Source organism: Grus americana, chromosome 5 (genome assembly GCF_028858705.1).
Source record: "Grus americana isolate bGruAme1 chromosome 5, bGruAme1.mat, whole genome shotgun sequence".
Taxonomy (NCBI): Eukaryota; Metazoa; Chordata; class Aves; order Gruiformes; family Gruidae; genus Grus; species Grus americana.
Genome location: NC_072856.1, coordinates 47021211 through 47045985, shown reverse-complemented (window position 1 = coordinate 47045985; position 24775 = coordinate 47021211). Strand labels below are relative to the sequence as shown.

Sequence of the window (24775 nt, the reverse complement as noted above, 5' to 3'; positions counted from 1 at the left end):
TGCAGAATATAAAGACACAGATGCTGAAAAGTACTTTGCTAGAGAATGTACGTTCAGCCCACGATGCATCCCAGCATCACTGTGTCTTGCCATTCCCAGGCGGGAATTGTTCTGCTTGGCTCCTTCATACATAAGGCACTCAAAAGGAGAGGATTAGTGATGATGATTACGGCACACAAAGTGCTGCTGTTTTCTATCACTGTACTATGCTCTTTTCTTCCTCTTTCTTCCCCTAGAGCACTACACTTCGAAAGGGCTGCATTTTTCCCCATTTTGCTTTGGGAGCAATGTAATTAGTAACCCAAACAAGCAAATTATTTCCCTAACCCTTATCACTCTGTCAATAGGGTCTGTATGGTTATATCACACAACTCTCTTGCCCTTAGAAGTGCAAGGTCACCTCCTACTGTTCTGGCACCCACAAGCCTGACACCTCTCTCTGCAAAACCATTGTTTCCACACGGGTCTATCAACAGGTATTAGTAAGGGTAAAAATTATTTCTCAAGAGCTTTCAAAAGGAAATATGGGTTGCAGACATCTGTCCCACATCCTGTTAGTCACTCACAAAGCCACAGAGAAGCCAAAAGTTCTGAACTGGTGTTTCTGCACTATGCTACCAACTAGTTTTGTCCTACCTAGGCTAATAAGCCTCTTAAAGGCAGATCATCAGCCACATTCTTCCTTGCTGGCATAGAAGTATTATACCCCAGAAAGTTAAACACTTAACTTAGCTCGAAGCAAGAGAATAAACCACCTTGCGTTAATCACATCCAGCAAAATTTGCCTGCATGTTCCTGTAAGAGGTATAGGAGGCATAGTCACTGACTTCTAAAAACAAGTTTCTTTTCCCAGGCTGAACATAAAATCTATGCCAGTAATGGAACATTACCTCTAGATTATTATTACTATTAGTACAATTACTATTGATTATTATGTGTTGGAGACACTGGTGTGGTCGGGGAAGCGAGGAGGTAGCAAGTGGCAGGTGAAGGAATTTCTCTGACATGGAGAAGCATAAGGATCATCCTGTACCACTTCCCAAAAACTTAGAACTGAAGGTTCATTCCAATGTCCTAGGAGCCTTTGCATGAACAAAATTAAGGGCAGTAAGAGGAAATATGCAAACAGGTATATTTTGCTTTAAGCCTTGATTCTGATTTTATGGAAGAAGTGTTATTAATAAAGCTTTCCAGGTGCCAGAGAGAGACAGACCGAGGCAGCACACTGGGGAAAGGGCCACTGCCTAAAATTTCAGTCCTAGCATGGCTTAATTGCAGACACCGAGTGACTTTCAAATACTGGAAAGCAGTCTTGACACCTAAGGCAGATTCTGGAAAAGGACAAGAAGATATCTAAAATTCAGCTTACTTATCACTTTGACATGCAGATAATAATACATACTCAGACACAGTCTCATTTAAGTTCAGCCCAGTTCTAGATTATAGATTTAGGATCAAAGACTGTAAGTAACTCGCACACAATGGGAACCGTATCTAAGCCTTGCAAATAGTGACTATGAAAAGAGTGCGCGTGTCTTGGTGCATAACCAATTGAACATGAAATGCCTTTGTAAAGCAGTTGCTAAGAGGACTAATGTGATTCTTCAATGTCTAAGTAGGAAACTATCAAGAAAGTACAGAGAAAAGACACTGACTACATATATAGTATTAGTGAAAGCATTTAATAATACTGTGGCCTGTTAACTTGCCTATGCTTTTAAAAAGATGTTTAAAAACTTCAAAGAGCAAAGAAAAGTACTACAGTGATTTCAAGTCTCAGTCTTCTGCTATGCTAGGTGAGCTATCCAATGAATTCCATCTATTTCACCCAGAAGTGTGTTACAAGCTGATCCAAATCTACATGCTACAGGAATCTGCGGGGGGAAAAGTTCTCTGACAGAGGAGGTCTGCTTTAATTTAGGAGAAAAAAGCATAATCATATATGGTGGCTAGCCAAATGACAACTATTCAGCCTGGAAGTAATGTGCGATGTTTCCTAGTGATCTAATTAGCCAATTAAATCTTTAAATCACGATAGGATGCAATAGTAGTTTAAAAAAATGGTTATATCTTGATACAGAAGTTCATCAAAACCCCAAGGTGGCAATGTTTTTTTTAAAAGGTTCAGCTGATAAAATTTATGAAGTATGCAACATACATTTTTCTCTGTCAGATATAAATACATGAAGAACGTAAGCACTCATATCACAAGAGGATGACAAAGTTTTTTGCAATCCATGAGAACAAAAGAGGATGTTGATCAGCTACCAGGAATAAATATGCTTTATTTTTAATTTCACAGACTTGGGTCACTTGCTCCAAAGTCTTAAAAGAGTTGAATGAGGAGATTTCTGATCTGCTGAGGTTTATTTTTTATCTTGGAATAACAGAAAGATAACAGAAGAATAAAAGAATGATAATGTTGTGTGAATGTTTTAAAAAGCCAAACAGGACAAGATGTATAACTGTAGAAGGGTTTAGCCTGCAGGAACATCAACCCTGGAGGAAATAGCACAATGGCTTCTATCTGAAGTGCTTAATAAAAACATTAAAGGATAGGAATACAATACTTAATGTCATTAGACCTTCCTGTTTAAAAGGAGTTTCTGTCAAATAAACCTGATATCATTTGAATGACAATGGTAAAGGCACAGATGAAACATTTTTTAAGGCATTTGACTGAACACCAGAAGACAGCTCTGCTTAAATTAGCAGCATACAAGAACAAAACAGGACATAATATTATATAGATAGATAGTGCTCAGCTGACAAATCTCAAAAAGTAGCTGTCAGTGGGGTATCATTACTCAAAAGAGGCATTTCTAATGCACCATGAAGATCCATATTTTATGCAAAACTATTAAATATTTTATCAATTACCTAGAAGTAAATATAAAAAGCGCTGAAGCTAATACTTGAAGGTAACACCAAGTTTGGCAGAGCACTAAATAACTTTAAAGACAGAGCAGTCATACAAAGTGATTCATAAAACATGGAAGCCCAGGCACTTTCCATTCAAGTAAGTTTTAAAACACTTGAATACTAAAACATACGAGCTTATGAGGCCAAGAACTACAGAACCAGGAAAGGGAAGCTGCGGGGGAGCTGCACTCTGCAAAGCTGTGACTTTGAAAAGAATTTAGGCAATGTCAGAGGAGAAAGCGTGAGCTACTTTGAAAACAATTTAGGAAACATCAGAGGAGAAAGCATGAGCTTCCAGTAAAGTGCCAAAAGAGTCAGTTCAGTCTCAGGATATAGGACTAGAATAAGCAATATGTAGCACTGGCATGATATACACTTAAACCCTAGGTATAATTCTGATGTCTACATTTTCTTAAAGAAAGGACTCCAAAAAACTGCAAAAAATACATCAAGCAGCTTCAACATGATTTGAGAACTAGAATAAAATGCCTTACAGTAAAAGACGAGGAACTCCATCTGTTTAGTTTTTCAAAAGACAGATAAAGAAGGAACTTGATTATAGCAAATAAGGGAAAACCACTGGTTTTCTGAAGCATCTTTGTTCCAGTAGAAAACTGCATCACAAGAATCAACATTTGGGAGCTATTGTCAGACAAATTCTAAACAGATATAAGGCTCAATTTCTTTTTAAAGTAGGGGGCAATTAAACTTCACAACAACTTACCAAGGAATGTAACACATTGTCTTTTAATGCCTTCACACCAAAACTAGTTAAAACATAACTCCCCAAAACAGGCCTAAAATTATTAGATTTAATGTGGGGGATGTAGGAGAAATTGAGGCTTGATGATTCTTGCTTATGAACACTCTGAAACAATGTGTAAGTGGGGATAATTAGATAATCGACAGCAGGCTGAGCTAGCCGCGTATTTTGAAGCCCTTACCTGCCAATAAATCACTCAATTAGCAACAGGACAGATGACTGCAGATTCACTTTGAGTAGCAGGCATTTGTTTTCTCCTGAGTTTTCCTGGTTTCTATTCCTGACCCTGCCACTTGTCTGTTGGAAAACTTTTGATAGTTTTTCTCATGATCTCTTAGTTGAGGAAGTCAGTAATTAATTAATTAAATAGCACTAATACAGCTCATTCTCCAAATAATAATTCTTTGCATTTTAGTTGCTTTTTATTTTTATTTATTTTTGTTGTTAAGTCTCCAGTACCCAAAATGCAAAGAAACCCAGGTGCGAGGAGAAGTCTTACTTGTCCTTAAGACATCTTTAGCAGCAGCAAACGGAACACAGAAAACAACAAGCACAGTCCCATGGTGAACGGCTCTTTGTAGAAACACTTCTGAGTTAATACACTGAAGGGAACAATGGCACTCCTGGCAGGAGAAGATGGACAAGGTGACCTGATAAGCGTTTACTACTTCTAATATCTATGATTCTCTGGAGTTTGTCCCAGTAGGGTAGTCTCTTTTCATCCCTTTTTTACACAGCACCAGTCCACATTTTTGAGTCAGTAAAAAAAAAAAAAAAAACATTCCTCGGTTTTTAAGTCTCCTGTAAAAGACAACCCCACGTATATTCAGCGCTCAGAAAAAGGGCCCAGTTGGGCAGCAATAAACCTTCTTAACAGTTACGTCCACAGTTACAGCCACAGGGAAAGAAAGACACTCAATCACAATGTGAACATTACTCCTGGATGGAAAGATTCCCAAGCCCAAGTTAAAGCCTGGGAGCTGCCTGCTGCTCCTGCAGCCCATACTGATCTAGAGAGATTTCCCTACTAGAAATGCTCCCTCCAAGCCTTTACAGAATTCCAAATTCCATACATGGAAAGACCACTCAGTACTGAAAGGCAGATGCCTTTGCAACACAGCTCAGAGGAAGTGTTACAGCTCTGCTTGTTAATATCCTCATTTTGGAGCGATTGTTTTGGGGACCTTAATAATTACAAACAGTGAAAGAAGCCAACCTATCTTGCATTTCTCTGCAAACATCCAGGATTCATCTAGCCCTCCTTATTGCTCTTTTCACTTACAGCAACTTCCTCAAATGTAGGCTGCCTGGCACACACGAACACTTGTTCTCATTCAAATGGGCATCACTACACCTCTGATCAACGTGGGGCACTCCAGCCTTCTCTGAACCCTTCTCTCTCTGTTCCTCCAGCTCCTCCTACACACATATCTACACATTACTGCCTAAGTTTGCACAAACCTGTATGTCAGGCCTGATAGCAAATTGACTCTCTGCTCCTCTGATATCCCACTGCTCAGCTGCCTTCCCCCTCAGCTGTGTGCAAAGTGCACAAGCCTTCAGGAACGTCACCTTGCTATGCAATATTGCAACGAAGGGGTTACGTGTATCACGGCCTCTGATGGGTTGTGGCACATTGTAGTTAATATAAGGCAAAGCGAACAGAGTATCTACTTGAAAATTCTACAAGGAGCCTAGAAATGGTGTAGCCACACCAGGAAATATTTAAACATAAACCCTTCCATATTACATTGGATCAGCATCCTCTATCTGAAAACCACCTCCCCAAATACCCAGACAAGTCTAACAGAGCAGCTGTGCAGCAATACTGCCCTAAAACCACTTCACAGATTCCACTTATTTGGGGCTGGGAGAGTCTGAATGCAGATGCTGATGTCTTTGTATTTTATATACCATCAAGGACTTGTCTTCTGTGAGTTTTTCCAGTCACAATAACATCTCACAGCAAGGATTTCCGTGACTTTAATTGCTGTCGTATTCCTTCTGTTTGTTCTGAAGCTTGCCCTGCCTGTGTCTTGATGCCACTTACTCCCTCTATTTGAACAGACATTGAATGACAGTCCCCTTTGATAGCTCTCCCATATCACACGTGATTTTATGTCCCACTATCATATCCTTTCTCTGTCAATTCTGTTATGAAGAGCCATAGTCTGTTTGGCCATTCCTTGTATAGAAGTCTCTTTGATGATCGTTGTTGCCCCTTCTCCCCTTTCTGAGACTAAAAGGACAGAATGACAGTATCCAATGTGGTTTTATTTAATGACATAATTATATTTTATGTATTGTTCTCTATTCCCTTCCTAAAAATTTCTAACATTAGATGTGCTTATTTGACCAATATTGACAACAGAGCAAATATTTTCAAATATTACTAAAACATCAGAATCAACTCAAAGCCCATCATTGCATATGGAAAGTTTGGATTATTTTCCCTCCCTCCCTATATATATAACTCAATTTCTATCTACATACATTTAATTTAACCTGCCATTTCTTTGTCCAGTCATTCAGTATTACTTGGTCATCCTCCGCAGTTCTGCAAACAGTCCTCACCTGAATACTGTCATAGTCTCAGCAAAAGGTATGCCTTCCCCATCCCCATTTCTTTCCATTTATAATTCCACTAATGAATCTTCAGACCTCAGCATGGATCCCAGAAGTCTTCTCCACTGGGGCCTTCCCATGGAAAAACTGCCTGTTTAGTCCCACATTCTGTTTTTTACCTTCCAACCAGTTCTTCCTCTGTGCAGGGACCTTCTTTCTTTGCCCATCACTTTTTTAATTCTTTAAGACCCTTTTGAAAGGTAGGCTACATTTACCAAAACTCTCTTGTCTACACATTACCAAGGCCTCAATAAATCCAAGGAAGCTCCTGGTTGCCACAGTTAAAATAAAATGCCAATACTATTCATAAGTCCTTGGCACCACCACCGAAGTTCATCTGCTGCACTCCAAATAAGCGAAGAGTCTGTGAAATGGTTTTAGGGCAGTATTGCTAGCCAGCTGTTCTCTTAGACTTGCCTGAGTATTTGAGGCGACAGTTTTCAGATACACAGTCTCCCACAAAATCATTCTCTCTAAATTGGAGAGATACAGATTTGATGGGTGGACTGTTCGGTGGATGAGGAATTGGTTGGATGGTCACATCCAGAAGGTAGTGGTCAATGGCTCAATGTCCGGATAGAGATCAGTGACACATGAGGTCCCTCAAGGGTCTGTACTGGGACCAGTACTGTTTAATAGCTTCGTCAATGACACAGTGAGATCTAGTGCACCCCCAGCAAATTTGCAAATGACACCAAGCTGTGTGGTGTGGTTGACATGCCTGAGGGACAGGATGCCATCCAGAGGGACCTGGACAAGCTTGAGAAGTGGGGCCATGTGAACCTCGTGAGGTTCAACAAGGCCAAGTGCAAGGTCCTGCACCTGGGCCAGGGCAACCCCAGAATCAATAAAGGCTGGGGGATGAAGGAATTGAGAGCGGCCCTGTGGAGAAGGACTTGTGAGTACTGGTGGATGAAAAGCTGGACATGCTCTGGCAATATGCACTCGCAGCCCAGAAAGCCAACCATATCCTGAGCTGCTGTGGTGGGTTGACTCTGGCTGGAGGCCAGGTGCCCACCAGAGCCGCTCTATCACTCCCCTCATTCACTAAACAGGGGAGAAAAGGCATAACGAAAAGCTTCTGGGTCGAGATAAGGACAGGGAGAGATCACTCACTAATTGTTGTCACGAGCAAAACAGACCCAACTTAGAGAGGGAATTCATCTAATTTATTACCAAGCAAAACAGAGTAGAGGAATGAGAAAATAAAATCAACTCTTAAAACACCTCCCCCCACCCCTCCCATCTTCCCAGGCTCAACTTCACTCCCGGCTTCAACCTCCGCCCCCACTCAGCGGCACAGGGGGACAGGGAGTGGGGGTTACGGTCAGTTCATCTCACAGTGTTTCTGCCGCTTCTTCATCCTCGGGGGAGGACTCCTCTCATCGTTTCCCCGCTCCAGCATCGAGTCCCTCTCACGGGCTGCAGACCTTCAGGAGCAAACTGCTCCAGCATGGGTCCCCCACGGGGTCACAAGTCCTGCCAGCAAACCTGCCCTGGTGTGGGCTCCCCTCTTCACGGGTCCACCGGTCCGGCCAGGAACTTGCTCCAGCGTGGGCTTCCCATGGGCCGCAGCCTCCTTCAGGTGCCTCCACCTGCTCCGGCGTGGGGTCCTCCACGGGCTGCAGGTGCAATCTCTACACCCCCTCATCCTTCCTCCATGGGCTGCAGGGGGACAGCCTGCTTCACCATGGTCTTCACCACGGGCTGCAGGGGGGGTCTCTGCTCCAGTGCCTGGAGCACCTCCTGCCCCTCCTTCTGCACTGACCTTGGTGTCTGCAGAGTTTCTTACATCTTCTCACTCCTCTCTCCAGCTGCAAAAGCTCGCTCTCTCTAAGTGTTTTTCTTCTTCTTAAATATGTTATCACAGAGGCGCTGATTGGCTTGGCCTTGGCCAGCGGCGGGCCCGTCTTAGAGCCGGCTGGCATTGGCTCTATCAGACACAGGGGGAGCTTCTAGCAGCTTCTCACAGAAGCCACCCCTGTAGCCCCCCCCCCCCGCTACCAAAACCCTGCCACGCAAACCCAACACAGCTGCATCAAAACCAAGCGTGACCAGCAGGTCAAGGGAACTGATTCTGCCCCTCTACTCTGCTTTCGTGAGACCCCACCTGGAGTACTGCATCCAGCTCTGGGGCCCCCAACACAAGAAGGACATGGAGCTCTTGGAGTGAGTCCAGAGAAGGGTCACAAAGATGATCAGAGGGCTGGAGCACCTCTGCTATGAAGACAAGCTGAGAGACTTGGGGTTGTTCAGCCTGGAGAAGAGACGGCTCCGAGGAGATCTTATTGCAGCTTTGCAATACTTAAAGGGGGCTTATCAGAAAGATGGGGACAAACTTTTTAGCAGTGCCTTTTGCAATAGAACAAGGGGTAATGGTTTTAAACTAAAAAAATGGTAGATTTAGACTAGATGTAAGGAATAATGTTTTTACAGTAAGGGTGATGAAACATTGGAACAGGTTGCCCAGAGAGGTGGTAGATGCTCCATCCCTGGAAACATTCACAGCAACCTGATCTAGTTGAAGATGTTCCTGCCCATGGCAGGGGGGTTGGACTAGATGACCTTTAAAGGTCCCTTCCAACCCAAACTATTCTATGATTCTTACCAAAAGGTGTCCTCATACTAACCAAGTGTTTCCCATAAGCTCAAGTCGCAAAACCAAAGGGGACACCAACATTTATTTGCCCTCCTCTGCTGGATGCACTGGCAAATCCAGCCTCCAGGAGGAATCGGGAAACAGAGCTGGAATCAAGTTTTTAAAAAACAGCTGTGGTTCCCACACAGACCCAAAACTTCTAAGAAGGGATAGAAGTGATTTAGAAAATGCACTCAATGTCAAAGCTGTCACTTGAATTATTAACATGTAATGTATAGACTTTCTGTGAAGCTCACAATGAGATGAAAGTTATTAACTAAGGTACATGCATTATTAATTTCTCCTGTGATATATGATTTGTGAAGTTCTAACAAAATGTGTCACAGAGGTTGTAAACAGGAAAACTAGCCTGAAGCCAGAAGAGCTAAGCATATGCTAATTAAAAGAACAGCATATACTTTTCTTGAGCTTTGCTTTGCAACCAATTTTAATATTGCAATTGATTGTTTAACCATACCTGGATAGAATGAAAGAACTGGACATCTCCGGTAACAGCTTCTACTTGAGAGATGACAAACACAGCAGTCTTGTCCTCTAGGAGTGACAAGTCACAAGGATCATGGTTTGTCAAACTCTTGAGTGCTACAGGTGCTTTTCTTTACAGTTCTTTACACCTTCGAGATGGGTGATGTGACAGACCCTCTTTTTGAGAAGGAACCTCCTTTGGGAGGATACAGCATCCCACTCAGTCAGTGGCCATAAAGGGTTATAGGGCAGCTGCAGAAACCCAACTGTGGTTACATCAACAGTATCAGGAGGGCAGATTTCACCCTAGCATCTCATTGGTCTTCTCAAGAAAAACTGCAGTTTTGAAGACAGCCATAAAACAAGTAACAGAGTGTGAACAGATCTTCTTAATTAATCATCTGATTTGTTGGGAAGATGTCCTAGCACTGCCAAAGTTGAAGCATTGACCCTTATCAGAGGTCTGAGAGAGAACTGGCACCTACATAAACCAGAGTAGCCACCTCTTCTGCTACCCACTCAGATAACAGCCATACTGAGCTTATATTAGCCAAAAGCCGCCTAGTACCAAGCCTTTCAGGATCTGCTACGCTATTAAGTCAGCAGTTAATAATGCAAGTGAAACCCTTTGCTTCCCCATTTTGCTGCCCATGACAGTATCTTCCCAGAGGCACGAGAGCAAAAGACCGGGAAAAAGTTTGTCATCAGAGCCTGATCCAGATTCTTCCAGTGGTTTGTCTAATCCAGCTGCAAACATGAGAACAACTGTGCTGCCCTTCTAGCATTTTACAGCAATGTTTTGGTCACCTCAAATGTTCTGAATTCCACTGCTGGATCTTTTCTCTGACAAAAGTTCAGAAAGCATCAGCATGCTTATCTTCACATCTGTTCAGGGCTTGAAATCTACTGGAGCACTTCACAACCAAAACCAAACTAGAAAACAAACGCTGGAAGGCAGCTGAGAAGCAGGATCAGAATGGGATGGACCTGATCAGCCTTCTAAAAATCACTGGCTTCATTCCCTGTTGCTGCTACTGCCTGATGATGGCAAGTGCATGCAAAAGCAGATCGTCTGCCTACCTCCTGCCCCAATCAAGGGAACATCTTGCCTCTGGCTGGCATCCGACTGCATTCAGCTGTAGTAAAAGAGGGAAATCTCAAGGACAACCAATCCAGCCGGGATGTTCTGCCAAGGTTGCTGTTCCTAGCTGAGGAAATAGTCCTCTCCATTTTTGTCAGCTAGAAAGAGGGAGAGAATATATTCCCCCCTCCCCTACATTATCCTAAAGCCTGCAGGTGCCAGCAATCCAAATAAACGTAGAGCAATTAACAGAATTAACACAGCTTTAAATAGCTTGGCTCACCAGATGCGGACTCCTAGCAGGGTTCTATAAAATGTAAAGTTATTACAGATAAAACCATTAATCATCTGTTCAGAGACTTGTTCTAGATGCAAAACCCAGTCCACTTAAAATGGCTAATAATCATAAAGAAAGGCACAGATTTAACAGGAATGATTATGCCATTCTCAAGCCCCATTTCTAAATGCCACTTTTCATCTCTGCCATCATTACCAAACCTCTGTGTTCCCTCTGCTTGCTAACACTGATACAGTAAGAAAGCTTTGCTGGCATCACTCACAGTTACCTCTCAGGGTGCTAGAACTGAGACACCACCTCTCAGTCACTTCCACTCTGGCCAGAGGAGCTTGGTGATTTGCACACTAGGCATCACTGCTTTCCTGGATGCAGCTGTTACTGTTCAGTTGTGTGTAATCAGCCCCACGCAGCTCACAGAGAACTGAAGCTCTCCTTGAAGTGTTAAGTGCTCAAGTGCTAAGATTTGTGCTTAGGAAGTAAGAGCATTTGAGTTTTCCCCCTTCTAGCGATGTGAAGTCACCAGTAGCCACAGTATGGAATACAGCAATCCTCCTGATGTTCCCCTAAGACCTGTTAAATGCCATTCATCTCATTGTGCTTCTATATCTATGTCTAGATAGCTACGAGAAGCAGGGGCAGGGGACAGACCCTAACTCATCTTTGAGCTCTGATATTACCATTTTTAACACTTCCACTTACAGAACTGTAGCTCAAAGAGTATAAAACCTTGTGATAAGCAATTCACAGCTTAAATTGCATCTTTCCATATTCCTATATTATTCCCATTGAATTGCTTAGGAATCTAGATACATCCACTGTTAATTCTGAACCAAATGAATTCTGCCTGTGCAGGTTGAAGGAAGGAGGGATACAAAACAATCCCAAAGCACAGATATTCAGTGCAACAGACAACATCAACAGGAGCAGACCAAAGCCAGAGAGCAGCAATGACAAAGAATTAGAATGGGAAGAAAATCAGAGACAATACAAAATCCGATTGTATCGTATCAAGCCCGCTGCCTTTTCCATGCAGTTCAACTAACAAATGCTGCCCATTAGTTGCCTGGCTCCTCCTGTCCTACTCACGCTTGACAGCTAGCTGGCTCACTGCTACAGAAGAGTGGTGGACCTGGGAGGAGTCGTTCAGCCCACCTGCTCAACATTCAAACCTCATCATCCTTTCTTGCCTCCCTTGTTGGCAGCTGCAGCAGACTGGCTTTTTGTGGTGGGTAGCAGCAGCTCAGTCTTTCCCCATCACTCACAATACATACACATGCATATGCGCATTTCATAGCGATAGTCTAGCCTTCAGGGTTAGGCAAGAAGATTTATATAGTGACTGCTGCTCCCAAAGAGATGACACTTGTCAAGTGGGAAGTAAGCTACTAGAGCCAAGAAAAACGCTCTAAATAAAGCTCTAAAAATCTAGATCCAGCCCTTGCACACCATGATTGAATGACCACAACCTACCTGAAAGCACAGCTAGAGTATAATATTCGCTGCTGTGCACCTCTGTATTTGAAGACTGCAATAAAATTAAGACTAACAGGAGAAAAAATAATTACCGAGAAGGCTGAGGACTCACTAATGGTCCCAAAGTCAGACTGAAACGGGGTTAAGTTAGAACAAATTCGATCCTCAAACCCAGTGGTGCCTGTTCCTGCTGGTAAAGGTAGCAGATGTTTTCAAAAGAAGCATAAATGGTTTAATTAAAAGAAAGTGCATTGGTGGACACAGTTACATAGGGAGCAGAGACCTTTTAATTCTTGAGCTTGGAGCGGGTATTCAAATACGGAAGGAAAGGTGTTTCTGTCATCCTTATTACAGCTATATCAAGAGTCAGAGGGCATAACATAGCACTGGAGAATACACTAAGCTCTGCGTGCTCCATGTTATTAACTCTCTGCCTGCCAAGCTTTCAAACCCTACATGCTATGAATGTACATTCTCTCTTTACCTTCTTTGGTGATGAGCATCCCACTCATTCCTAGGCTAAAAGTGCCTGTTTTATACACATGTACATAAACAGCACAGGTTTGGAACTCCTCTCCCTCCTATAATTTTATTAATATTAGCATATGGCAGGTCTTGACTCTCCAAAACTACTCATGTTTGTATTTCTATCTGACAGTGTAAGATTGATCCTTAGCAACCTCTTTAATGCAACATAAGGAGCGACAAATAAAAGTATATCTCTTATTTCTTCTCAGTATTCACCCAAACCAAGTTTACTAAGCTCAGTGAACTACATAGCCAAGCAAAACAAAAGAAGCTCATTTACTTTCATCATAAACTGAGAACATCAGGTTTTGGACAGACAAAGTTAAGATCACAACACTCATTAGGATAGGACTGCATTTGGCTAATGGAATAAGAAAAAGACAGCCAGAAATCTTTGCCACAGCAACCTCCGTGAGTATCGCCACTGCTCTGCTGATGACTTTGGACTCAGTTATGTTTGTCCATCAATACTCTGTATCCTGTCTTAATTTGCCCATTCTTGAATGGAGATGGATTAGATCATATATGTGTTCAAGAACTGTTGCTTTAATTTTTTCATTCTTTAGAGCCTAGGTTACCAATTAACTTTATTATATGCCCAAAGCGCAGGCTATATTGCTCCAATCCCCATTACATTTTCTGAATTTGCCAATGTGAATATAGTTCTACACCTGTAAACACACTCATTTTCTGAACAACAGCACATGGCACATCCCTTGCAGGTACATAAGCTCAGCAGGAGTCAGGTAGGGATGCCATCCAGAGGGACCTTGACAGGCTGGAAAGGTGGGCCTGTGTGAACCGCATGAAGTTCAACAAGGCCAAGTGCAAGGTCCTGCATGTGGGTCAGCGCAATCCCAAGCACGACTATAGGCTGGGCGAGGAATGGATTGAAAGCAGCCTTGAGGAGAAGGACTTGGGGGTATTGATTGATGAGAAGCTCAACATGAGCCAGCAGTGTGCGCCTGCAGCCCAGAAAGCCAACCCTGTCCCAGGCTGCATCAAAAGAGGTGTGACCAGCAGGTCGAGGGAGGTGATCCTGCCCCTCTACTCCACTCTGGTGAGACCCCACCTGGAGTACTGCGTCCAGCTCTGGGGGCCCCAGTACAGGAGAGACATCGAGCTGTAGGAGAGAGTCTAGAGGAGGGCCACGAAGCTGATCAGAGGGCTGGAGCACCTGTCCTATGAGGACAGGCTGAGAGAGTTGGGATTGTTCAACCTGGAGAAAAGAAGGCTCCGGGGAGATCTAATTGTGGCCTTCCAGTACCTGAAGGGGACCTACAGGAAAGCTGGTGAGGGACTGTTTATCAGGGAGTGTAGTGATAGGACATGGGGTAATGACCTTAAGCTGAAGGAGGGTCAATTTAGATTAGATGTTAGAAAGAAATTTTTAACGGTTAGAGTGGTGAGGCACTGGAACAGGTTGCCCAGAGAGGTTGTGGATGCCCCATCCCTGGAAGTGTTCAAGGCCAGGCTGGATGAGGCTTTGGGCAACATGGTCTAGCAGAGGGTGTCCCTGTCCATAGCAGGGGGTTGGAACCAGGTGATCTTTAAGGTCCCTTCCAACCCAAACCATTCTATGATTCATTACGCAGGAAAGAAAAGCCCGCTCCTGATGGTCCTGCCGCAAAGCAAGCACAGAAGGCCCTAGGACCATGATCAAGGGCAGATGGCTCAGTCAGGATTCAGTGGAGTGCTCTTTTACTCATGCGACACATCAGCCTGCTGGCTACACTGCCTAGTGGTGACACCAACCTCTGCTGCTGGTTTCCTAGCTAGGTACCTGGTTCCAGTGGCAGCTGGAGAGAGTTAAACCGGGTTAGACCACGCTCTGTTCTAGCTCTGTGGGTTCTCTTCAGCTTATGAGCATGGTGGCAGTACATAGTTAAAACAGCCCTGCAAAAATATGCCTCTTACACATCCTGCATAGAAAGTTTCAGTATCTATATTTGCTCATCAATGCTTTCTTTAAAATGTATGCTCAATCTACATATATACTTTATTAATCAGACTTGGGCCATTAATTACTTTTGTACACTTTCTAAGAGTGCAGTAACATTAGAAGTTCAATGGCACTGAACTGTTGATATGTGAATTATCCTTTAAATTAATCCCCCAGAAAAATGTGTGCACTGGGGCTGACCTAAAACACCTGCAATTTGTAGTCTGCCTACTGATAAGAGTTCCAGAGAACAAGATACTATATTATAATAAATGTGATCTTAACTAGAACCTGTATTTGTTCAATTTGTGGACAGAACTATGAAAAATAACCAAACCAGTTTGTACTTCTAGGTTCATTATGGCTACAGGATTCCAGAGCTATATGAATTTCATTAAAGAAAACATTTCAGGAGCCTAGTGATTGTTTCAGTACACAGATGATAAAAATAACATCTCTAGCTCCTGCACCAAAGTGAGATGAAGCTTCAGCTCCTGCCTTTGGATCTCCCATGTTTTATTAATTTAAAGGTAATTCTAGCACTTCATTTTCACACTCAAATTACTTCACTAAGGACTAATTTCATGAGGCAATTTCAAATTGTTTTTCTGCTTAACAGGAATACTTTCCATGGACATATGGGCAGGCCATGAGTAAACATGAGTACATTACTCTTCTGCTTTTCATGTGGTCAGAAACATTTCATGAAAGAGACTGATCAATAATTGAGGTTAGCTGATTTTATTTAGCAACAAACCCTCATCCAATATCATTATGCCAGCAAATTCTTGCAATGGATGCAAAGAAGCCAAGCTGACAAAGTTCCTTTCTGTGTCGTGCATGTGACAAGGGAATAATGCTAGCAGAAACCTTTCTTCTGTAGGGTAGGCAAGGGCTAAGCTACGTAAGGAAAAGAGGCTTTGAATAACTCCCTAGCTAAAGCAAAGCTGCAGGACTGGCGGCACACTAATACACCTCACAAGACTACTGATTTTCATTGCTGTGGGCCAGGTCATTAATCCTTACTAAAAATTTGAGAACATGGGAAAGTGAAATATTAACCTCTGCAAACATGCAGAGTGACACGTACTTCATTAAAGAATCTCCCCAAATCCAGTAGAAGTTTAAGTTTTAACTGGATCCATAACTGGAAGATCATTTCTCAATCTGGTCAGACATGAAGACATCTCCTAAGAGATTGCACTTATGATGCAATTCCTAATATCCTGGACTGAAATCCAACAGAAACAGCAGAGAAACACCCATCAGACCTTGCTCACGTTAAAAAATGAGCTGCAACACCAACTGTTTGTTCAGGACTGATCTTCATTTGAACAGTTCCCAGCCTCAAACTCAGCTACTTAGATCACTTGGGAGTCTGTTCTGGATTTTTCTTCATTTCCTCACCCGAGCTGACTCTTAAGAGAAGGTAGGGGGGCATTTCATACCCATCAGCAACAGTCTGGCAAGTTAAGATACACTTTCGATGTAACCTATATATGCCCTGCGCAATCCTCCGAAGTTTTTTACACTCATCCCCTTGTCAGCTTGACAGGAATGTATAAAGAAATCAAGGATAAAACAAGAATAAATTGGTAAATACTACTGGTAAAGAAGAAAATTCCCCAGAAAACCAAGGTTGCAGTAATTCCAGGAACATCTAATATTCTCCAGTATATTCCATCAGTCAGTTGTGACTCTTACACTGTACTGAAAACATAGGCTCTCCCTGCCAGGGGGAAGAGGAACAAGAAGAGATGGAGTGATAGGTAGGTTGCTCCTCTTTTATCTATTGCTCTACCAGTGGCAGGCTGTATGATGTTGACCAAGTCACATCACATCTGTGCCTCAGTTGCAGCATTTGAAGGAAGGAGATAATGATATATACTCCCTTTGGTACTGTATTTTAGCTGACTGTTTGAAAGAAGCTAAAATGTCTGAGGGTCCTTTGAAAGAGCCACCTACTGAACTCTTCAGACAAAGGGTCCTATGAGCTAATATTATTCATCATTATGAACGATACTTTTAGTACATGTATTTACTAAGTACAGGGTCACAGCGCATCAAACTCTGTACCATTGGATTTTCTGTGTGAAATCTTCATCATTCACAAGAATCACAATTTAGAAAGAGAACATTAGACACTACACAAATACACTCCAAAATAAAAGATATTCATTTGTCATGTCAAACTGACTGGGACATTCTGATCTGAGTTTCTCCTGAGCTCTGAGTCTGGGATATTCTACTTTCTTGGTGTTTAGGAAATGGGGAAAGTTAAGGGAATTCACTCAAAAGAGTATTAAATAGGAACAAGCTCAGAGACTACAGGCCCTGCTAGGTAGTTTGTTCCTCCCTGTCTAAACTCCTTCAGATTAATTAATTATAAAATACTGACATTTTGTTACTCTATCACAGGACGCTTTCCTCTCTGTGTGCTCCATCTGCATCACAAAAGCTCACCTCTGACCCTTCATCTCCCATGACTCGTAAACACTGCATAGAAACCTTCATCCTTTCTTTTATTTGCTCCCTGGCTCGCAGTATGGGCGTAGACTTTCCATGTTGGAATGACTGTCTTGCCTTTGGGTCACAGAACAAACATTCCTCTTTTCTCCCATCCTTGCCAAATGATTCCATAAAAAAGCCACCAGCAAAATCAACTGAATCAAGTGCCTTTTCCAGAGCGGCTGACATTCATCACTCTGCTAAATGTTAGCATTGGGACCATGAACCACAAAAGACTGACTTATGCCTAGTTTGATATAAGTGGTATTACAGATTTTCTCCTAGCAGCACTGAGTACTAGTTCCTGAGAAAAAAGGCTGGTGTGATGCATTCTTTTATGGTTACAGGATGGTGCGCACATGTAAACAAGGGAGGTACAATGCCACTCCTTCCTGGCAGCACAGCAGAGGTCTGGCAGAGCAACTGAAGTTCCTCTAGCAAGATAAAAGCATTTGTTCAAAAAAAAAAAAAAAAATCCTCCTCAAAATGTTTCTGCTTTTTCAGCGCTGTCAAAAAGCCCAGAGATAGATGGGCAAGGTGCTTCAGCTTTCAGATGCTCAGTTCAGAGAGTCTCTTGCTCACCTTGGCTTCATGTATGCCCCATGCTCGTACCAGAAAGCACAAGGTATTCCTCCCTGTGTACCACAAAGTCTTGCAGGATTCATGCCCAGGCATCCAATGTGTGTTGACAGCCAGGAGGCAGCCCAGGAAATGTTCTACTGCCCAAATAACCAACCATATACCTCTTCTGACTCCGAGCTAATAGAGAAATACCAAATGCAAACCAGCCCAGGAACTAAGCTTATAAGCACTACTTGATGAGAAAACACAATCATCTTCCCCTCCCCATCCATTGGTCTATTCAGGATTCTCTCAGCATCTTGCCTTGTTATCATATTTCTCTCAGTTTCCAAGTGTCTCCATTTCCACCTCCAAATTAAATCTTTCCAGAAATATGTTTTTTCTTATTCCCTTCATGAATTTGAGCAGGAGCTGCTCAAAATGTTGGCCAATATCTCCCGTGTTGTGTCTTCCAAGCCACTGTGTTGTTATGCTTCTACAACAAGGGCAGTCAAAAACACGTCGAAGGCCTTGTGCTGAATGCTCTGCAGATGCACAGAGAAAACACACAGATATTCTTGACTCTCAATACACACAGCCTACAGCTGCAGCAATATAGGCTGATCCACCACTGCAGCAGTAACACAACTGGAAATTGAAGAATGATGAGCAACCAAAAACTTTACAGGCCTCAGGATTTGGAAGTTTGGGAATCAGGGTCATCATCATCAGGGCTATTTGGGATGCTCTGGCAGCGATAGTAATGGGAGACCAAGATTAAGAACAAGACATATTTTGAGAAGAGGAATCATATTCAGCCTTTGGCCATGCTTTGTCTGCTTCTATGCAGTACCACTAGCCTCTCCCTTTCTTTTTCAAACAATAAATTCACTAACTAATACAGATAGAAAACAGACTGGTCCAAAGACAATAGAGCAGCTGGAGCAGCAGTGTTGGACCAACACATGTGGGCAATTAATGCCATTCATGTGGTAACCTCCTCTGCAGCACATCAGTGAAATTCCTCATACTGCTGCTTCCTCTCTCGACATCTCCTCTTATGCATTCTTGGGGCTCTGTTAAATCACTGCTCTGGAAGGGGATCTTGGACACCCAAATGCTTTTGGGCTATCTGGTCTCCCTGTAAGGGAGGGGCTCTTACAACTGCAACTTCCCCCCATCTGCCGCCTCCACACTCGGGCTGTTTTTCTCTGCCTCTGTGTTTTAGGAGGCTGCACCTTCAGCCTCCTCCCCAGTGTGACACTCCAGCCAGAAAAACTCATCCCCAAACAGAAATCACATCATCATTACACATGCAAATAGGCCTGAAAAAGACCTGGCTTACAGATAGCATCCGAGATGTACATACAGCAACTGGGCACACTCATGAACCATTTGGAAATCTGGCTCCTAGCAGTTAAATTGCAGACAGAAATGATCGAAGCTTTCACAGCTTCCTCCCATCGCAGCCAGATGGTGCCTGACCCCTGCAATAATTTCTGCCATATTCTACCCATATGCAAACCTCACTGCTTCCATCAAGCTGTTAGTACCAATCAACATTTTTCAGAATTGAGATTTTAATAAAGCATTGATAGAAAAATGTGAAGATTTCATAAATTCTCTCATGCACATCCATTCTCTAGGGACCACCTTAGGCTCTTCTAAAGCACCTCCATCTGTACCATCTAAGTACTGCTCCAAGTAAATCAAATCTGAACGGCTGGCTCCCTAATAGAGCCTAGGAAATATTCCAATTCTCTCCCTTCCCTAGTGACTGAAGATTGAAATCCAGTTTTCCCTCTTTGCCTACACAGCTACATTTCCCACCCAGCCACTCTCCGTCTCCATCCCTGATTATTGCGACCTCATCCCTGAGACTCTCCAGTACATGCAAAACATAGCTGTTTGTCATCACCTTTCTTGTCCTACCTCTTTCTGGCCATATTGGGTGTCTCTAAAAACTATTAACGGATCCTTTTCCCTTTCCACCTTCAAACAGTGCTTCTCCTTCTTTATCCATTCACTGAGTCTAAAAGCACTATCACTCCTTCCCTGACACCCATTAAAAACCATTTCTGCTTACTTGCCTCAGATGTGCTTCTGTACCTCCTCCTACTCATCTCTATATCTGGTTTATTCCCCCTGAGATTCCACTAGAAAAATTTATCTTAAGACTGACTGTCCAGAAAGCCTTAGATTTTATGCCATGTCCATGTTTGATGTCTGTGTACTGCCCTTACTTGCATATGCTGTCTTTTAAAATTTTCATGGAAAAAGTTACTTCTATTTTCCAGTCTTGCTCCCTCGTTACAGTGCCAGGTATACTGCAACACTGCCAGGATGGCTACGGAGAAATGTGAAACAAACAGTGCAACCAGACATCAGGACATGTTTAGTTCTGATGAAAATGGAGAAAACAAACAAACAAACAAAAAAACCCAACCTGAACTACAGCACTTGGATTTATGATTTAGGTATCTAGCTAGCAACTGATAGCAACTTAGTGGAATCTCTTCAATCAGAACCTGTAGCCACAAAGAAAAGAAGAGGCATGAGGATTAATTCTGTGGTGAAAGGAGGAAACATTACCTCAGAAAATTCAGAGAAAACATGGTTACCTTCACCACAGCTTATTTAGACACTGCAGCATAGAAGCCCCAAGACCCTTAATTCCTTGCTAGGCACACACTTTTACGCACTCCCGTCCCTCCTAGTCAAGGCTTAGACTCTGACCACATGAAATGTCTACCCTGCCAGAGCTGTCCCTCCTCCTACCACCAACCCCAGCTGAGTGGAGAAGTCCTTCCCAGCTGCAAAGGGGCAGAGAGGGTCATTAGGCACTCTGCACCATTGCACTTCAGCACCTGCATGTAATCTCAGAGGAAGTGGGAAGGCAATGCTCCACTTGAGGAACCCTCTTAAGCTCCCATGTGAGCAGTTTTGTTGTTGTATTGCGAGGCTGATGCAGTCCAGATGAAATAACAGAGATTACAGGGGGAAGGCTGAAAGATTCACTCCAAAGGCTGCATCGATCCCTTTGCCTTCCTAGGAAAGTGAGACATCCATAGAGGAAGTCTTAACAAATGCAGAGGAGTAAGAACAGACCTTTCTGCTTGAACACCTTCAAGAGATCCATACTGGGTTTGGCAGGATGTTCTTCACTATTACAAACAGCAGTGGAATCAACTTGGGATGTGCTATGTCTCTGGGAACAGGTGATTACACAGCTAGGACTTTGGAAGGGAAAAAAGAGTACTGCTCTACCAGAAAGCATAAACTGAAAGGAACAATATTTGCTATTATGGTCTATCCTACCCCTTAGTCTAATTTTCTTAGCTTAGGATATTTTTCTTACAAGCTCAAGCTCCTCCACTACTGGCTGATGAGAGACTAAGCATCCTTCTTGGCCACAGAGAAAAAAATTTAAAACATAACCTATAGGGACTGATTTATGAAATACACTGCCATGCTATGCAGACAGCAAGTAAAGTTCCCTGTAACCAGTTCTGGAACCAGAAACGTTACAGGCACACAAGTACTGCACTAACCCAGTTCTGCCTCTTCAAGGATCAAAGCTGGCTGCCCCAGGGGGTCAGGCTGATCCCCACAGGCATTCTAGCTTTCTCAAGCCAGCTCAGGTTTCTTTCGTACCATACTGCATCACGTTGTGCAGATATACCCTGCCATTTCAGAAGTAAACATAAAGAAAACACTCAAAAGAACCGTCCCCTAATTCCAGGTGGATCTCAGGTTGATCCCGCTACCTTTGCCATCAGTGTTTTCATCCCTAGCAAAGCAAAGCAAAGCGACCCTGGGAGGAATTTCACAAGTCAAACCATTTTCTGCTCAACTCATCGAAAGCTCTACTTAATGAAAGCACTGCCTGCTTTGATGTCTGAGAATAACTCACTACATATGCAATGAGAACCCTTCTCAGCCTATACAGGCTATCTGTTCTGGTCAGACCCTGCTCTGTGCAGGTATTGGTGTTATGACAGCACTTCTGGACTTTGTCAGGATTGTGACAGTCATCTAGGGCCGCTCTTTCTCCATTAATTGCAGTTCCCTGTCATCTCCACTTGCCAAAACCAGAACTGAAGAAAAGCAGAACGGTCAGCTTCCTTACACTTCCTAGTGACACCTGCAGTAACTCATCCTGCAGCGTAAGGGGTTGGAAGGAATGACAGAATGGACATGCAAAGTGCTAACTAGTAACACGGCTTTCCTTTTGAAATATTACATTTCTCCATTCATCCCATTTCCAGGTGCCTCCCCTGACAACCCTGCACTACACTTATGTTTAGTGAATAATGTATACTGGATTTGTCCTCAGAGGCCAGGCAAGGTACATTTGGGGAACATTTTCACAGCAGCTGAAAGCATTCCTGGGCCACTACTAAGAGCAGGTTGCTATTAAGCAGAGCATAGCTCCAACCCAGCCAGCACCAGCCTGTCTTTAAGTCAAGACAGCTGCTCATACACATCTCCTGTCACTGCCTAGTCAAGTGAAGATTACAAAGTACATTCTGATTATCTGTTTTCTTCTTCTTCCTCTCGTTCTTAAGTGGTTGCTTGCGTTTTTCTTCTCACAGAGCATTATGAGCCTGGGACGGCTACGTAAGCGGCTCTTTGCACGTTGTGCAAGCTAATAGAATACAAATGATTATATAAATAATAAAGCTGCTGAAGATTTTCTTGTCACCGCTTTCTCTGCTCCATTGGCTTGACTTAAAGCACACACAAAAATGGCCTCTGCTAAGTGTTATGTTCATAGCATCCATAAATAAAATTAAGATCCTGATTTAAAGAGACACTAAGAAGCTGTATCTCCTCTTGATTTCAATCACACTGAGATGCTCAGCGCCTATGAAAATCAGGCCCAAGGCTCTACAGACAAAAACAGAAGGATTTGATCTCTGTACGACAGTTTGTATTCAGCAGGGCAGTTTCATTTCCTATGTAAGACGCTCATGTGCTCTTTTCCAGCATATGTGCATCCCCTTAACTAATGCAGAGGTCAGGCAGGAGAGCAGCTCCAGACTCTGACAAGCATCGCTCACATCAAAGGACTGACACATAACATACAACCCCTGACACCATGAGTCGAGCGTCAGTAGGATGGTAACTTGTCAGGCAGTTACAGCCACAGAACAACATCTAGCTCAGCATCACTGTTTCCATGACTCCTGTATGAAAACACTGCTCCGCCTTCCCTCTGATATTGAATGTTCATACAAAGAGGATGTTGTGACAACCCTCTGGGCTCCAAAAAAATTAGACCCGCCCAGCCACACCCTGTGAAAAACAGTATTAGTACAGAATCATAACATTAGGGAGAAAACTCTTGCAAGAAACTTATTCCAGGCTAGCTAGGAAGCTGACTGACAGAAAACTTAAGCTTGTTTTTCAGTAAGCTTTCTATAACACGTTGGAAGTGTCAATATCTGTATCACCATTAATCACAGTGATCATCACAAATTCTATTAGAAGAGATAGGAAAGCAGACAAAAGCTAACTGTAGGGCATAACACCCCAGCAACAACTGCACCATGTTTCAGATTTGGGCTGAGGCTTCATCTTTTCTTTTTTTTTTTTTTTTTTTTTTCCACTTCCCCCCCACCCCCCCAAGGAACACTATTCTGGTTCCTGCTGCTAGCCAGGCAGTCCAATCTCTATTACCCACGTGTGGATTTTCTCAAAGTTGTGGATTAACTACGTGACAAGGGCAGCCAGCCAGCATGAGACAATAGGGTTTTGGAAGCCAGCTAGCTATTCCTGACCAATGCAGCAACTCTGCGGCATGGACTTACCCACACAGTACGCTTCAAGGTCACATGCCACATTATTGCCACATCTCTATTATATCTTCATGTTGCATTCTCCTCACATAATTTACACACATATTTTATGCTACCTTCAACTTTTATTTTTCCGGTTTATTCTAACTCTGTATCTTCCTGGAAAATTAACAGCTAACTATATTCCCAGGTGAAAACCAGAACTTTAAAAAAATATCCTAACTAAGGTTCTGATTATGATTTTTTCACACAAAAATGCTACTTAATAATCGAAGGCCATTTATCTTCTTTTTAATGGTTATTGCCTCAGTGCCTAGAAGATTGCAATGCTTTCTTCCAAATGGATAACAGCTTACAGAAGACACCTCTCCCACTACCATGGGTATTTTTTCTGTAATCCAAGCACTAGAAGTCTGATTCTGACCATAAGCTCATGAGTTTTGCCACTGATGCCTTCTGTCCAGCTGAATGACAAGTCTATCCTTACAGAGCTGTTGGCGTATCAGTGTAAAATTCAGCATCAGGGAAAGACATTGAGTGTATAATGAAAGGCAGGAAAGAGCAATGACTTCGAGAAATCAAAAGCACAGAAACAAGAATTAATTTGAAATAGTTACCTCTTTGAGGCAGCCCATGAAGTTGTTGCTTACTGGAGAGCCAGGTAAATCAGCAGTACTGGGGCTCCCTCCCACATAAAAGAAGTCATCTGAGCCCAGCATGGTGTAGTCCTCCTGCGTGTAGCCCGTGGTGGTAAGGATGCCATCCACAGAGATTGTCACCTGTTTGAGGGACACAACAGACAAAGAAAATCCCAGCAATGACCTTATAATCCTGAACAGAACAACTTACCTCCCCTATAGTTTTATGTCAGTTTTATTAAGGATTTTGTTGAGATTTGGTATGTATTTTTTTAGTTCAGCCAAGCTCCATTTTCTGGTCTGCTTCATTCACAATGGAAATGCTCCAGCATCTGCTTCTCCCCTTTCTGGTGCATCAGCACCGTCAGGCTGACCCGGCAGTCTGCCCATCAAGATGCTTTCCATCTATTCAGGCCAGAAAATGGAACTGTCCTTAAAAGAGATTTCTCATATTAGCTGATTTTATGATTAATTAGTATTTATTTTAATGATTACAGTTAGTTATGGTTGT

The 24775-nt window shown here is 42.9% G+C and overlaps 1 protein-coding gene across 2 annotated transcripts in view; it reads right to left on the bottom strand.

Annotated features, from left to right (window-relative positions):
- Window positions 1-24775, bottom strand: part of NRXN3 (neurexin 3) — a 1025935-nt gene that overhangs the window by 726947 nt on the left and 274213 nt on the right. For both annotated transcript variants that reach the window (XM_054826970.1, XM_054826962.1), the window contains one exon: window positions 24244-24405. In XM_054826970.1, the coding sequence (XP_054682945.1) occupies window positions 24244-24405 (162 nt within the window). The remainder of the gene's footprint in view (window positions 1-24243; window positions 24406-24775) is intronic.